We start from the raw sequence: 15,570 nt of genomic DNA, 5'->3' as shown, positions 1-15,570 counted from the left end.
CTGGCTATATATGTATCTTGTCTGTCTGTCTATCTACCTTGTCAGTCTGTCTATCTATCTACTCGTTCTTTCTATCTACTCTATCTGTCTGTCTGTCTACTCTGTCTGTCTATCTATCTACTCGTTGTATCTATCTACTCTGTCTGATGATCTATAGACTTTTTCTGTCTGTCTGTCTATCTATCTTTTCTGTCTGTATACTCTGTCTGTCTATCTATGTATCTTGTCTGTCTGTCTGTCTATCTATCTACCTTGTCTGTCTGTATGTCTGTCTATACTCTGTCTGTCTATCTTGTCTGTCTACCTACTCGTTCTGTCTGTCTATCTATGTACTCCGTCTGGTTCTGTCTATCTACTCTGTCTGTTTATCTACTCTGTATGTGTGCCTGTCTATCTACTCTTTCTGGTTGTTTGCCTGTCTGTCTGTCTTCCGTTTCTGTCTGTCTGTCTTTCTATCTACACTTTCTATATATCTATCTACTTTTTCTGTCCATCTATTTTTTCTGTCCATCTATTTTTTCTGTCTGTCTATCTATCTATCTATCTATCTATCTATCTATCTATCTATCTATCTATCTATCTATCTATCTATCTATCTATCTATCTATCTATCTATCTATCTATCTATCTATCTATCTATCTATCTATCTATCTATCTATCTATCTATCTATCTATCTATCTATCTATCTATCTATCTTTTCTGTCTGTCTATCGATCTACTTTGTCTTTTCGTCTGTCTGTCTAACTATCTATCTTGTCTGTCTATCTATCTACGTGTTAAGTCTGTCTGTTTGTCAATCTATCAAATTGACTTTTGATCTCAGATGATCTGACATGGAGAGATGTATAAAGTACTAGGGACCCAGACTTGAGTAAAAGTACAAGTGCTCTATAAAAAAGGTGACTTGAGTAGAAGTTGAAGTGCTCTTTAAGCACAGCACTTAAGTGGAAGTACTAAAGTATTAAACATGTTTTGTACTTAAGTATTGCAAGTAGTTTATTTTAAAATAGACTACTCAAGTACTGAAAGTAAAAGTACAAGTATTGTGTAATGTAGTTATTAAAGAAAACAGTCAAAAGTTTGAATATAATATTGTTTATATTATTTCAAATCTTTAAGCTAATGGACACTCACAATTCCTTTGGCTGTAGCAGGAGTACAAGGACAGGAATGTTCAGATAATTCTGATTAATTTAACTGATATGGCGATAGAGAATTCAGAATTAATGAAATATTGGTCGATAAAATGGTAATAGGTAAAGGTACAAGGTGTTTCAATGAATTTAGGTTTCCTTGTTTCGCGCACACTCGCCATTTCTCGCGCATTCTCTCTCTCTGTCTTTCTCGTGCACTTTGGTTCTCTCTTCGCTTCACATTTGTCCTCAACCCCGGCTCATATTTGTGAGTGAGAGGGAAGGAGGGGTCCGCCGTTCACTATCTCCGATTGGTTTAGACCACCATGTGTGTGTGTTTCTAATGTGTATCACCGCTCCGGCAGTGACAATGTGGGTTTGGAATGATTCGTAACATTTGAGTGTAACGAGTAACTATGCAGCACATAAAAAATGTATCGGAGTAAAAGTATTAAACTCATCGAAAATATGTACTGAAGTGAAAGTGGAAGTAGGAGAAAAAAATAATAATTCAGTAGAGTACAGATACTGTCTTTTAGTACTTAAGTACAGTAGTGAAGTAGTTCTACTTCGTTACTATACATCTCTGCTGACATGACATGTGTTTCTGTATAGGTCAGTGGTTGAGCATTGTGTTGGGGCATGGATTCGAATCCAGGAAAAACACTGATAAAAAATGTGTACCTTGTAAAGTCACTTAAAAGCGTCTGCCAAATGCATAAATGTAATGTAATGTAAATGACTTCTCACTAACTGTAAATGTACCTTTTATCATTTAAAGGTTTTTGAAACCCCTGTTAGAAGATATATATGTACAGTATATTTTAGGCAAACTTAAAAAATAACACAATCAGAATATTGGTATTTTGGGGAACTTGTGACTCATTTTCATAAAGCTGTGAGCTGCTGTGACATCAGCAGCAGTGTCACATGACTGTATCTGATTTAATCTATCTGCCCTTTAATCACACCATGTTGAATGGGCATCAGGCATTAACACCTGAGAACTGACCCATCTGTCAAAACAGCCTTCAGGAGCTTAACAAAGATCAGGGTTGGCTGATCACTGAGACACCAAATAGACTGAATTACCATGTGACTTTCTCTCGTCCATAAAACACAGAGATGCATTTTGAACACCAGAGGCCACTGAGCCCCAAAAGTCATGAAAGTAAATTGGACTCATTCAATGTGTGTGTGCGCTATATTTCAAATCTAATAAAGAATTTTGGAGCCAGTCATTCTTTACTATTGTTGAATGGAAATTAGCATCTTAACAAGAACAAAGGCGATCAAAGTATTTTCCTACTCATACTTGACACATAGCTTGGCCTTTCTTCTTAAAGTCAGAACGGATCAAATGTAAACTAGAGGTACAAAAATAGCTTTAATAAGTCACGTAAATGTACATTTTATAAATACAGTCTGACAGTACAGTACATTGGATTGAATCTTGGCTTTAGGTTCTGCCTTTAAGGCCTGAGTTTCAGAGCTTCATTGTGTTCCTGTCTGTGCCGTTCAGTCTCAGAAAATAATACAAAATCTGGATGCTTCTGGTGACGGGGGAGGCACGCAATCTTCCGGCAGCTTTGGGATGCCATCCAGAACCTTGAGGTTTGGCAAACAGGCGAACACACTGCGGAGGAAACACAACCCGTCTCAAGGTTAGTCAGATGAACATTAAATGATTGTTTTGGAACAGTCTGAACACTTGATTCAGTAAACGATGATGATATCATGATGTGTGATTTTTTAAGACAGATGACCCCCAAATGGGCTTTTACACTGATTATAAGATGTAATTAGCTGATTAGTTTTAATCCGTCCCTATTCCATAATTCTGACAGCGGCTCAGTGGTGATCTATGAATAAGTTGAAGATGAACGCTGCTGGTCTCACCGTGAGCGGTAGTGCTGTAGAAACTGGCAGGGGTTGTGTTTGAGAGTGAGAGACTGCAGCGGTGTATTCCTCAGTAAACACAACTCATTCACCGATGAAATACTGTTTTCAGACAGGCACAAGTGTTGAATCTCAGGAACCTTTGGCAGCTGACGAATCGACATCAAACCATTCTGATGAAGATTTAGGATTTTACATCTATAATAAAAACACATTCTCAATCACATTTTCTTTGTGAATGCAATCCGTCACAATGTTTCATCACAATGCTGTCTGTCTGTCTGTCTATGTACACTATCTATCCATCTACTGTATTATATCGAGGGTAGTGGCTTTTGTCTGTCTGTCTATCTACTGTGTCTGTCTATCTACACTGCCTGCCTGCCTGCCTGTCTGTCTGTCTGTCTGTCTGTCTATCTATCTATCTACAGTGCCCTCCACAATTATTGGCACCCCTGGTTAATATGTGGTCGTGGACTTCAAAAAATTCTCCTTTTTACTTAAACAACATAGAACCCAAATGCAAAAAAAAAAACAAAAATCCAACATTTAATTTAAGTACATTACTTTGGTGGTAAAGAATTTACACATTTAGAAAAAAAAACTTGAAATCCTGTGTTCCACAATTATTGGCACCCCTGATATTAATACTTTGTTCAACCCCCTTTTGCCAACACGACAGCACTTAATCTCCTCCTATAACATTTCACAAGATTGGAGAACACATAGAGAGGGATCTTTCACCATTTTTCTTTGCACAATCTTTCTAGATCATCCAGTGTCCTGGGTCCTCTCTTCTTTAGCTCGCCCCACAGGTTTTCGATTGGGTTGAGGTCTGGGGACTGAGATGGTCATGGGAGGACCTTGAGTTTGTGACTGCTGAACCATTTTTGTGTAGATTTTGTCACATATTTTGGATCATTATCCTGCTGAAAGCCCCAATGACGACCCATCTTCAGCTGTCTGAAACAGGCCCACAGCATCACAGATCCTCCACCATACTTCACGGTGGGCATGGGGTGCTTTTCGGCATACTCATCTTTTGTTTTACGCCAGACCCACTTAGAGTGTTTGTTGCCAAAAAGCTCAATCTTAGTCTCATCTGACCAAAGCACATGATCCCAGTTGAAGTTCCAGTACCGCTTAGCAAACTCCAGATGTTTACGTTTGTGAGAAAAGGCTTTTTCCTTGCATGCCTCCCAAACAGCTTGTTGGCATGTATAGAGGTTCTGATAATTGTTATGGAGACTTTGTAACCCCTGATGCAACTCTTTGATGCAATTCTGTGACAGTAAGCTTAGGAAAATTTTTTACTTCTCTAACCATACTCCTCACTGTCCCTTGTGGGAAGATAAACTTGGGACCTCTTCCAGCCTTGTTTGTCACTGTTTCAGTTGTTTTAAACTTCTTAATGATTCCTCTGACTGGTAATACGGGCAAGTTAAGGCGAGTGACTATTTTCTTGTAGCCATTGCCTGACTTATGAGGGTCGACACACATCTACCTTACTTGAATGGTGTGTTCTATTTTCTTTGCCATGATGACAAATGGGTAAGAGAATAAGACCTCTTTGTCACGTCATATTTATACTCCAGGGAAACAGGAAGTCATGAATTACTAATTAAAACTTCCTAGATACCCTGACCAACTTTAGAAACTACAAAAAAATATTTAAAACTTTTTTTTATTATTTTTCATAGGAATTGTTAGGGGTGCCAATAATTGTGGAACAGGTGATTTTATAATATATATATATTTTTCCTAATTCGTGGACTTTTTAAAAATTATTATTAACTTGTGCTAAAGGGTATATTTTTCAAAAATTTTCTGTTAGAGATTATGCTTCTGCAAAAAAAGAAAGAATTAATTTTATCGCTTTTAACACATCTTAAACAGGGGTGCCAAAAATTGTGGAGGGCACTGTATCTATCTACAGTGTCTGTCTGCTGAGTGTCTGTCTGTCTGTCTGCCTGTCTATCATATTGAGAGTAGTGGCTTTTGTTTGTTTGTCTGTCTGTCTGTCTGTCTGTCTGTCTGTCTGTCTGTCTGTCTGTCTGTCTGTCTGTCTATCTATCTATCTACAGTGTCTGAGTGTCTGTCTGTCTGTCTGTCTGTCTGTCTGCCTGCATGCCTGCCCATCTATCATATGAAGGGTAGTTGCTTTTGTCTGTCTGTCTGTCTGTCTGTCTGTCTATCTATCTATCTACAGTGTCTGAGTGTCTGTCTGTCTGTCTGTCTGTCTGTCTGTCTGTCTGTCTGCCTGCATGCCTGCCCATCTATCATATGAAGGGTAGTTGCTTTTGTCTGTCTGTCTGTCTGTCTGTATCAATCTACAGTATCTGAGTGTCTGTCTGTCTGTCTGTCTGTCTATCTATCTATCTATCTATCTACAGTGTCTGAGTGTCTGTCTGTCTGTCTGTCTGTCTGTCTGTCTATCTATCTACAGTGTCTGTCTGTCTGTCTACCTGCCTGCTTGCCTGCCCGTCTATCATATCAAGGGTAGTGGCTTCTGTCTGTCTGTCTGTCTTTCTATCTACATTGTCTGAGTGTCTGTCTATTTATCTATCTATCTACAGTGTATGAGTGTCTGTCTGTTTGTTTGTCTGTCTGTCTGTCTATCTATCTACAGTGTCTGAGTGTCTGTCTGTCTACCTATCTACAGTGTCTGAGTGTCTGTCTGTCTGTCTGTCTACCTGCCTGCCCGCCCGTCTATCATATCAAGGGTAGTGGCTTCTGTCTGTCTGTCTGTCTGTCTATCTATCTACAGTGTCTGAGTGTCTGTCTGTTTGTCTGTCTGTCTGTCTATCTATCTACAGTGTTTGAGTGTCTGTCTGTCTGTCTGTCTATCTAAAGTGTCTGTCTGTCTGTCTGTCTGTCTATCTATCTATCTACAGTGTCTGACTGTCTGTCTGTCTGTCTACCTGCCTGCCCGCCCATCTATCATATCAAGGGTAGTGGCTTCTGTCTGTCTGTCTTTCTGTCTGTCATATTGAGGGTAGGGGCTTTTGTCTGTCTGTCTGTCTGTCTATCTATCTACAGTGTCTGAGTGTCTGTCTATTTATCTATCTATCTACAGTGTCTGAGTGTCTGTCTGTTTGTCTGTCTGTCTGTCTGTCTATCTATCTACAGTGTCTGAGTGTCTGTCTGTCTGTCTGTCTACCTGCCTGCCTGTCTATCATATCAAGGGTAGTGGCTTCTGTCTGTCTGTCTGTCATATTGAGGGTAGTGGCTTTTGTCTATCTGTATGTCTGTCAAGAAAACATCTCAAAAAGAAGAATCTTTTTATGTTTTTCCTTATTTTAAAAGAACAAGTTGTTATAACACAGTTGGATGAATTGTGATGTTATGTTGTGTTTTCACTGCTTATGTGATGTTCACACTGCTGTGTGGTGTTTTAAGCATTAACGGTGATCCATAATTAACAGTTTCCTACTCCGTGTAAAATAAACTCGTCATACGAGATACACCACACAGCTAAAGTTGCACTACATGCATTTTTACACAGCCAGACACATTCTGTTACAAAACTATTGCCATATAATGGGCTGATGTCCAATGAAAGGTCACTTACTTGGAAGAGTGGATTTGTTATTGGTAATGATACATTTTGAAAACTCCCAGGACTGCTATCTGGACTGTTTCTGTCACAAAGGTCATGACCACCAACGAACACACATACTGATAAATGTATAGCTTTAATTTACAGCATTGCTTTGAATCAAAAGCATCTGGCAAATGCATGAATGTAAATGTAAACTATACTCCACTGTCTCTTGTAACAGTTAACATGATCACAAACTAGGTCTTTACCCTACTATAACTAACTTCCATTACGTTTGCAGTATCAAACTAATGTTGTCTGTATGTAACATCATCTCTATCAGTATGAAGTGTGCAGTTTTATACCTTGGCAGTCTGACAGAACTGATATCTTTCAGAGAGTTGTTAACCAGTTGAAGACGTTCCACTCGGATTAATCTCTTCAGGATACGGGTGAAGTTCTCCAGCTGGTAGGGATCTCCCAGGTCCTGATAGGACAAATTGAGTTCCTAGGATAACAAGTAAAACCCACTTTAAAACTAACCGTTGTCCCATCACAGTCTTGTCTGGGTGAGACATCCAGTTTAAATGAATATTGGCTAAAGAGCTGACAGACAATATCAGCAATGTTGATGAATCATAAATAAACGTGTTTGTTTGGTAACTCACCACACAATTCTCCCAGTTCTCCTGAAGTCTTTCCTCCCATTTCTGTCCTCCCTCCTCTCTCCTCTTCCTCCTGCCGGCTCTGAGAAATATGTCTTCGCTGTTAACAGACAGCTCCTCTTCAGCTGGGCCTGTTTGATGATGTCATTGATATAGATGCAATTGTATATAGTTTATCATAAGACACTAAATGTGACCTTGGACCACAAAACCAGTCATAAGGTTGCCTTTTTTAATTCCATTGATGTATGGTTTATTGGAAAAGGACAATATTTGGCTGAGATACAACTATTTAAATATCTGAAATCTGATAGTAAATAAAATAAAAATATTGAGAAAAACACTTTTAATGTTGTCCAAATAAAGTCCTGAGCAACACATATATTACTAATAATAAATACATTTTATATCAACATGATCTCACAAAGTTCCGTTGTATAGTCAAGGAATATTTTGCTATTTTTTTACGTGTCATTGTCACGGATCTACATTTTTTCCGTGGCCGTACCACAGACTTTCTTTTCCGTGTAATTGTCATGGATTGGTTACTCAACAGCTTTCAAACCATTGTCACTTCGGTTTAGGGTTAGATTTGGTGTTTGCGTTAGGATGTTACCGAACCCCTAAGGTGACATTGGAGTAAAAAAATCTAAAGTTTAGTTTCATGTGCTCACGCGAAACCTTCATGTGCAGATTTTTCGCGTGCGTGCACGAAACTAAACTTTATTAATTTTTTTCTCCATGTCCCCTTAGGGCAGGGATGGGCAACTTCGGTCCTGGAGGGGCGGTGTCCTGCAGAGTTTAGCTCCAACCTTAATTTAACACACCTAAAGCAGCCAATTAAGGTCTTACTAGGCATACTACAAACTTTAACGCATTTGTGTGCTGAGGCAAGTTGGAGCTAAACTCTGCAGGACACCGACCCTCCAGAACCGAAGTTGCCCATCCCTGCCTTAAAGGCTCCATAGGATGTCAATTGAAGTATTGGTTTATACTATTTTTTCTGATTTATTCTTTTTTATTTTCTAATTTTTAAACCATTGTCGCCTGGCGTTAGGGTTAGAGTTGGGTTTGGGTATGGATGTCATTTTATGTAAATCTAACCCTAAACCCAAGCGACAATGGTAAGAAAATAGGACAAAACAGTTGAGTAACCAATACGTGACAATGTCATGGAAAAGAAAGTCCGTGGTACGGCCACGGAAAAATTTGGAGATCCGTGACAATGCCACGGAAAAATTAGCAAAATATTCTGTGACTATACCACGGAAATTCGTGAGATCAGGTTGTTTTATATATTTACAGTAGGAAATGTACATCTTCACTGAACACGACCTTTATTTAATATCCTAATCACTTTTGTCATAAAATAAAATGTATTATTTTGACCCATGCAATGTATTGTTGACTGTTCCCAAAAATATACCTGGTAACTTATGACTGGTTCTGTGGTCCAGGGTCACAAATGACCTCTTACCCTCTCTGACTCTGGGACAGGCGAGCTGGTCTCCACGGACATCGTGCTCCTCTAACCAATGCCACGAGGCGAACCTGAACCGACTGGATGGCAGCTATATGAAACAACATTCAAGGCAACATGCAGATACGTGAGCTGTCAATCAAACCACCAACTTTCAATGAATGTGCTAAATCTTTACACAGTTATAACAAATTAGAAGCTTCACAGCCTCTGATCAGTAAATATTTTCGTTATTTTATGCAATAATATTTTTGATGCATGAATTATTAAATCACAAAATAAATAGATGGTTTATAAATTGAAAATCACATTATTTAAATTTATGTAGTCATGAATAAAAACATTATATTAAGATAATGGTCATAAAGAATTATGAGCAAGAATCAATGGTTAAAAAGTAATGGACACTATGCATCAGTGTAATGTACTTACGGGTGTGGCAACAATGCCAGAATCTGGAGTCAGTTCCACAGAGAGAGGGCTGTGTGAGTCACTTAACTCTGAGAAGTGAGAGTGAGATTTCGGGAAACTTTCACTGCTGGTGTTCACTCCAGAGGAACTGCAAACAGAAGAGTTTATTAACAAACAATGAGCTCAGATGCAAAAGCCGCTGAACAAAATGAGAATGATATTAACCAAATGTTCTCGGCACATATTATACATTTATCAAATACTTTGACTTCAAATCCGCTTACTCTCAGCCTCAGGTCATTCAAAAAAAATACAGCTTTGTTGGCAAAATGTCATGGTTCTGCCTTCATGTCATAGTGTTTGCTCCTTGCTCCGTGTTTTGTGTGGTAGCACGTGGTCTTGGTTGTTTTCACCAGGCCATGTGCTTCCCTGTCTCATTACTTACCTTGTTATTGTTTCATTCATGTTACATGCACCCTCATCATTTACCCCCCTATGTAGTGCCCTTGTGTTTGCTGTCATGTGCTGGTTCATTTTGTCCCTATGATGCCATGTTTCCTGTCTCGTGAGCTTTGTCAGTTGTTTTACCTTTATGTGAAAACGTCTGCATCTGGGCTCTTCTCATCGTAAATCATGACACAGAACTAAAGTCTGATTCTGAGCTCTTCAAATATTATAAACAATTTTAAAGGGGACATTTCACAAGACTTTTTTAAGATGTCAAATAAATCTTTGGTGTCCACAGAGTACGTATGTAAAGTTTTAGCTAAAAAATACCACATTGATAATTTATTATAACATTGTCACTTAGGTGAGAGCAAAAATGTGCCATTTTGGGTGTGTCCTTTAAAATGCAAATGAGCTGATCTCTGCTCTAAATGGCAGTGCTGTGATTGGATAGTGGAGATTAAGGGGCGGTATTATTATGATAAGATCCCCTTATGACATCACAAAGGGAGCCAAATTTCAATTACCTATTTTTTCAAATGCTTGCAGAGAATGGTTTACCAAAACTAACTTACTGGGTTGATCTTTTTCATATTTTCTAGGTTGATAGAAGCACTGGGAACCCAACTATAGCACTATTTAACGCGTGTTTATGTGTTTACTGGAACCTAAAGTGTAATCTCATTGTTACAACGTAGTTCTCAGATTGTATATTATAGTCTATTACAAGATGTTCATGCGAAATCTGATGTAAACAGCAGACTATATATCTATATTTCACGGATTATACGCATTTGCGTACAAAAACGGTCATTGGATGTATTTTTTTGGACTCGGTTTTTACACATCCAAAACAGACTGGATTCGATTCGCAATCGTTATATCAACACAATGGTAAGAAATCACGTTTATATTCTGCATGTTGTCATCTGGACTTCTGTAACAAATACTACATTTATGATGCTAGAGCATCTGTATCTCAAAACAGAGACCATACACTGATGCTAAACCCGTAAGTTATACCTTTTAAACAATGTACGTTATAGTAATTTTAATATTATTCATGTTTGTAGACAGTAGGCTATATAGATATTGTTAGCAGCGTTAAAAAACTGATGTCATCCCGCCTACGAATTGGTGCACGTCGAGGGGGTGAACTTGTGTGTGTGTTTTAGCAGTCGTTTGGCATTGAGAACGACGAGGTGGCTAACCGCTATGCTAGTTAGTTTGCAGCGTGGTTTCTCCTGCAAAGCCAGTGACCAGCTACCGTACATTTTGAAAGTTAAAAGAAATATTTAACTGCTTCATGTTACAACTCTACATGAACTTACTAAGTAATAGTGTTTTGCCAAACTAAAAGTTTTTTGCCAAACTAACCGAGACCGGGCCTTACTGACCCGGCTTTTCCGACGAGCCTAACGTACCATCAAGTCTCTATCACTTTCCAAAGATATGGCGGACCTCCCGCTAGCTTCTAGCAATTAGCATGCTGTCCACAACAGTATACATCCCCCACAGGGTCTTAATTTCTGTAATTTGCAAAAATAATGCGTTTAAAAATGTTTTATAATGGGAATATGTTAGCGTTGTCCAGGACAAAACAAGTGTATTGTTGAGACTGCTACATTACAATTGACTCTGGAATCTTTGTGTGTCATGAGTTTCTTCTCCTGGAGTGTACTTATTAGTGATACTTTTCTGCTTGATTTGTCTGTTGGCAATACATAAACCGTTAATAATAATATATAATATATAAAAATAATAATACAGTCTGTACTGCTCGCGATACCATTGCGTGGGGCGTGATCAAAGGAGCAGCAGCTCATAAATATGTAATGACCACCTCAAAACGGCACAATCTGAAATGCACTTAAACAGAGGCTACTAGAAATGTAAAACAATATTTTCTACAAGCTATTTCGAGCAAACAACTTTTGAAACATGTTTTATGGAACTCATACACCTATTTAACTTGTGGAAAAGCTGTCATAAGATGGGCACTTTAATAACTGCTGCTGGGGTATTGTTCAATTTTATTTCATTTTATCTAATCCAGTGGTTCTCAAACTTTTTTGGCATGCGGCCCCCCTTGTGTACGATGCATCCCTTTATGGCCCCCCAAAGAAAATTCATGACATAAAACTGAAAAAAAAAGTAATTAAACAAAACATTAAAGGAATAGTCTACTCATTTTCAATATTAAAATATGTTATAACCTTAACTAAGAATTGTTGATACATCCCTCTATCATCTGTGTGCGTGCACGTAAGCTCTGGAGCGCGCTGCGACGCTTCGATAGCATTTAGCTTAGCCCCATTCATTCAATGGTACCATTTAGAGATAAAGTTAGAAGTGACCAAACACATCAACGTTTTTCCTATTTAAGACGAGTAGTTATACGAGCAAGTTTGGTGCTACAAAATAAAACGTAGCGCTTTTCTAAGCTGATTTAAAAGAGGAACTATATTTTATGGCGTAATAGCACTTTTGGGAGTACTTCAACTCGGCGCAGTAACACCCTCCCTCTCCCATTATGGGAGGGAGAAGGGGAGCGGACTTTTCAGGCGAGTTGAAGTACTCCCAAAAGTGCTATTAGGCCATACAATATAGTTCCTCTTTTAAATCCGCTTAGAAAAGCGCTACGTTTTATTTTGTACCACCAAACTTGCTCGTATAACTACTCGTCTTAAATAGGAAAAACTTTGATGTGTTTGGTCACTTCTAACTTTATCTCCAAATGGCACCATTGAATGAATGGGGCCAAGCCAAATGCCACCGAAGCGTCGCAGCGCGCCCCAGCGCCCACGTGCATGCACACAGATGACAGAGGGATGCATCAACAACTCCCAGTCAAGGTAATAACATATTTTAATATTGAAAATGAGTAGACTATTCCTTTAAATTATGCAATGTAGTGCTGTTGGTATAGCCTTATTTTTCTGAGGTTTAATTACACAGAATTTTTGACAAATTCATTTATTTTATAAAATGTCATTAAACTGTGGCCCCCCTGGCACAATCTCACAGCCCCCAGATTGAGAAACACTGATCTAATAGTAAAAAAAGTTACTAATCTAGTCACAAATACAATACAACACTATTGCAAAGTGTTACCAAACTAATTTTTAGGTTAAAAGACAAACTACTTATTAAAACGCAGCTTTTAAAATGCAGTAGACTCCTATGATGTCTGTCTATGTCGGCAGCTCAGTAGTTTTTAAGACAGAGAGACTGTCTGTAATGAGAGCCAGTGAGTCCTCACATCCGCTGGGCTGAGGTTCTGGTGTGGATTACCCTGAACTCTGCACCCTGATCCAAATTAAAGCCATCTTTCACTAGAACAGCACGTTACCTGAAACTGGTTCATTATAGCAAATGATTTCATATAAGACATCTTTACATTGTTTGTTACAGTGTTTATCTTAGAAATTGCACAGCTACTGTAAAGTTAATATATAAATATATTATGGAGCATGTAAATGCTTTATTACTTTACTACAATTACTTAATATCTTTTTTCCATTACTGTTTCTTATGTCTTTAAAGTTTATGCTAAAATGTATTTTCTGTAAAGCTGCTTTGCAACAATAAAATCGTGAAAAGCATTATAAAAAATTAAAATGATCTTCATGCACTTTGGAAATTTTTGTAATGTGAAAAGTAATTTACTATCTATAAACAATAAATTACAACAAAGTATTAAGCAGACAGCTCTATAATGAAGACAAATGAGCAGTTTCCTATCTAGGACAGCCAACTGTGGCTGTTTTGGTGATATTTATCAAAACGTTTCTTACCTTTCGGACATGTCCGTGGGTTCTGACGGATTCTTTTGGCATTTGACACGCAGTGACGCGGGTTGTTTATGAAGAATATAGCGCGATTTCCCATTGATGCAGAAAAAGCGACCGTGTTTAAGTGCGACAGGTGACTGTGAGTTGTGCGCATGCGTCAGGTTCACTGCTCCGCGCACTGAGGTCAAACAGGGCAGCGTGCGCGCGCGCTGTGTGTCTTAGGTTGCACTTCATTTACTTTTGGAAAATGGCTTCATTAATTATCCAAACTAGTACAATATGTTTATATTTGAATAAACCAATATCTGAATAAAAGCTTTATTACAAAATATCAGCTGAAAAGCGTGAGTAAACAATCGGAATAAGAATCTTTTTTGTTTACACTTTAAATTGCATGAACTGTATGTTTGTGTAAAAACTGATGGTTTATGTTTTCTAAAAAAAATGTTTTTTTTTTGTGGTTCAATCAAAAAACTGACTGTCTTTAATATTTTCCTATTGACTTTACAACGTTGCAATGTTTTACATTTTTCAAAATCCTTAAATGTGGTTTGTTTGTAGGTTAAAATTCGATTGTGAGTTTCATTAGTTGAATGTGGTCTCAGACTTTTGGACCTCACTGTATGAATTATGGATATACTGGTGTTAGTTACATTTAATCACACTTTTAGCTTCAGTGAATTAAAATTCTCAGTGTAGGTGTATTTTTCATATCAAACCGTTTCATCATATTTGGAAAGTTTCAACTTTAACTATAGTAACTATAAATCATGTAGCTACATAGCAGATGGTGTAAACAGACTGATGGTTTTCATCAAAACTCACACCATTGTTACTTTCTACAGATTTCTCTGCAAGCTAGATTTTGGGAAAATATGAACTTGAGAGGAGAGATTGCTTTGGGTTTTGCCGAATGAAAGCAATCAGTTGTTTTCTGTTGTGGGGAGAGCGGGGCACAACCTCTCTCTTTATTTATATATTTATGCATTTGGCAGACACTTTTATCCAAAGTGACATACAATGCATTACAAGCTATACATTTTTATCAGGGTTCAAACCCATGACCTTTTGTAATGCTCAACCACTGAGCTATACAGGAACACAGGCTCTATCATTCAAAAAATATTTAAATTAGATGAATAATTTTTTACACAATCAATACACACATATCTGCTACAAATGAGCACTTAAAGTTTGTTTGTGGGACCTACCGTTATTGTACAATTGCACTGAAAGTGACAGGAGTGCAAACGTTACCCCATGTGAGGTTCATGGTAACAAACAGAGGGTTTGTTGTAACACCTGCTAGAAAATGTAAGTTTAAACACAAATAGTTCAATCAAATTCTATTTATATACTAAAGGTGGATATTGTTTATATATCTGCCTATAATAGATAGATATTCCTTCATCTAACCATCCTTGTATACGCATCAATGCATATATTAATTGATTTTTCATAAAAATAATATTTTTTAGTTATTCCCTGATATTGTATTAACAGTTATTATTTTAATTAATATTATTTACATTGCTTTCATTTCAATATCATTGTATACCTGAGACTGTGTGACAACTAACCCCGCTGTGAAAAATGTTTTCAATCCCAGCTATCAGTTACTAGGAGTTGCTGACATGATTCAAAATGGTGTTATGTTTTAGGTAACAAGACAGTGATTAAAATAATATAAGGTTGGATTTGGGGACTTACACACATAACTCAGAAATCGAAAAAACTTAAGATGAAAAAAATTTACTTCCATGCTTCCAAAACACTCTTTGTTCAATATTTTAATGAAAACACATTCAAACTTTTCATCTTCATCTTCTGACAGTAAGAGAAAAAGACAAAAAGATTGCTCGGCCCTGTGGAAATATATAAAGTAGCCGTGTTACAATTAAAGTCTCAACTTAAAACATTCTTCTTTAACAAAGCATTCACATAAAATGTCTTGTAAATGTACCTATCCCGCAATAGTTAGTTTGTCCAGAACAAAGCATTCACATAACTCATCTGGGAAATATACTTATGCCGCAATAGTTAGCCTGTTTGAAACCGAGCGGATTTTAAACCACTATACTGTATGACACTTGCATTACATGTGAACAGCCCCTACGATAATAGGATTCTGTTTCTCTCTCCCTGTCTCGTCCTTGACCCCGAGGAAAATGAGCCAAACAGACCCAGTTCCTGCTGCT

The 15,570-nt window shown here is 37.7% G+C and overlaps 1 protein-coding gene across 2 annotated transcripts; it reads right to left on the bottom strand.

Annotated features, from left to right (window-relative positions):
• Positions 1 to 2,503: 2,503 nt before the first annotated feature.
• Positions 2,504 to 13,650, bottom strand: LOC129418587 (uncharacterized). 2 transcript variants are annotated; one of them, XM_055173356.2, is made up of 7 exons: positions 13,376 to 13,650; positions 9,153 to 9,279; positions 8,667 to 8,811; positions 7,244 to 7,371; positions 6,941 to 7,083; positions 3,035 to 3,232; positions 2,504 to 2,771 (listed from the first exon to the last, which is right to left on the bottom strand). In XM_055173356.2, exons 1-7 carry the CDS (start codon positions 13,384 to 13,386, stop codon positions 2,660 to 2,662), a joined length of 864 nt encoding a protein of 287 aa, XP_055029331.2. In that variant the 5' UTR covers positions 13,387 to 13,650; the 3' UTR covers positions 2,504 to 2,659. The 2 variants fall into 2 exon arrangements, with proteins under 2 accessions (XP_055029331.2, XP_055029332.2); XM_055173357.2 differs by having other exon boundaries at positions 8,718 to 8,811; positions 13,376 to 13,642.
• Between the last annotated feature and the right edge of the window lie 1,920 nt (positions 13,651 to 15,570).

Source organism: Misgurnus anguillicaudatus, chromosome 15, assembly GCF_027580225.2.
Source record: "Misgurnus anguillicaudatus chromosome 15, ASM2758022v2, whole genome shotgun sequence".
In the NCBI taxonomy this organism is placed as follows: domain Eukaryota; kingdom Metazoa; phylum Chordata; class Actinopteri; order Cypriniformes; family Cobitidae; genus Misgurnus; species Misgurnus anguillicaudatus.
Note: the sequence above shows the minus strand (reverse complement) of the source record. Positions and strands in the feature narration are given on the sequence as shown.

Excerpts from the sequence above, each read along its gene's own strand:
- LOC129418587 (XM_055173356.2), bottom strand. Across the intron at positions 8,812-9,152 it reads CTGGCATTGTTGCCACACCC|CTGCCATCCAGTCGGTTCAG; the intron begins GTAAGTACATTA and ends TGTTTCATATAG. Across the intron at positions 3,233-6,940 it reads AGTTCTGTCAGACTGCCAAG|ATGTAAAATCCTAAATCTTC; the intron begins GTATAAAACTGC and ends TTTTTATTATAG.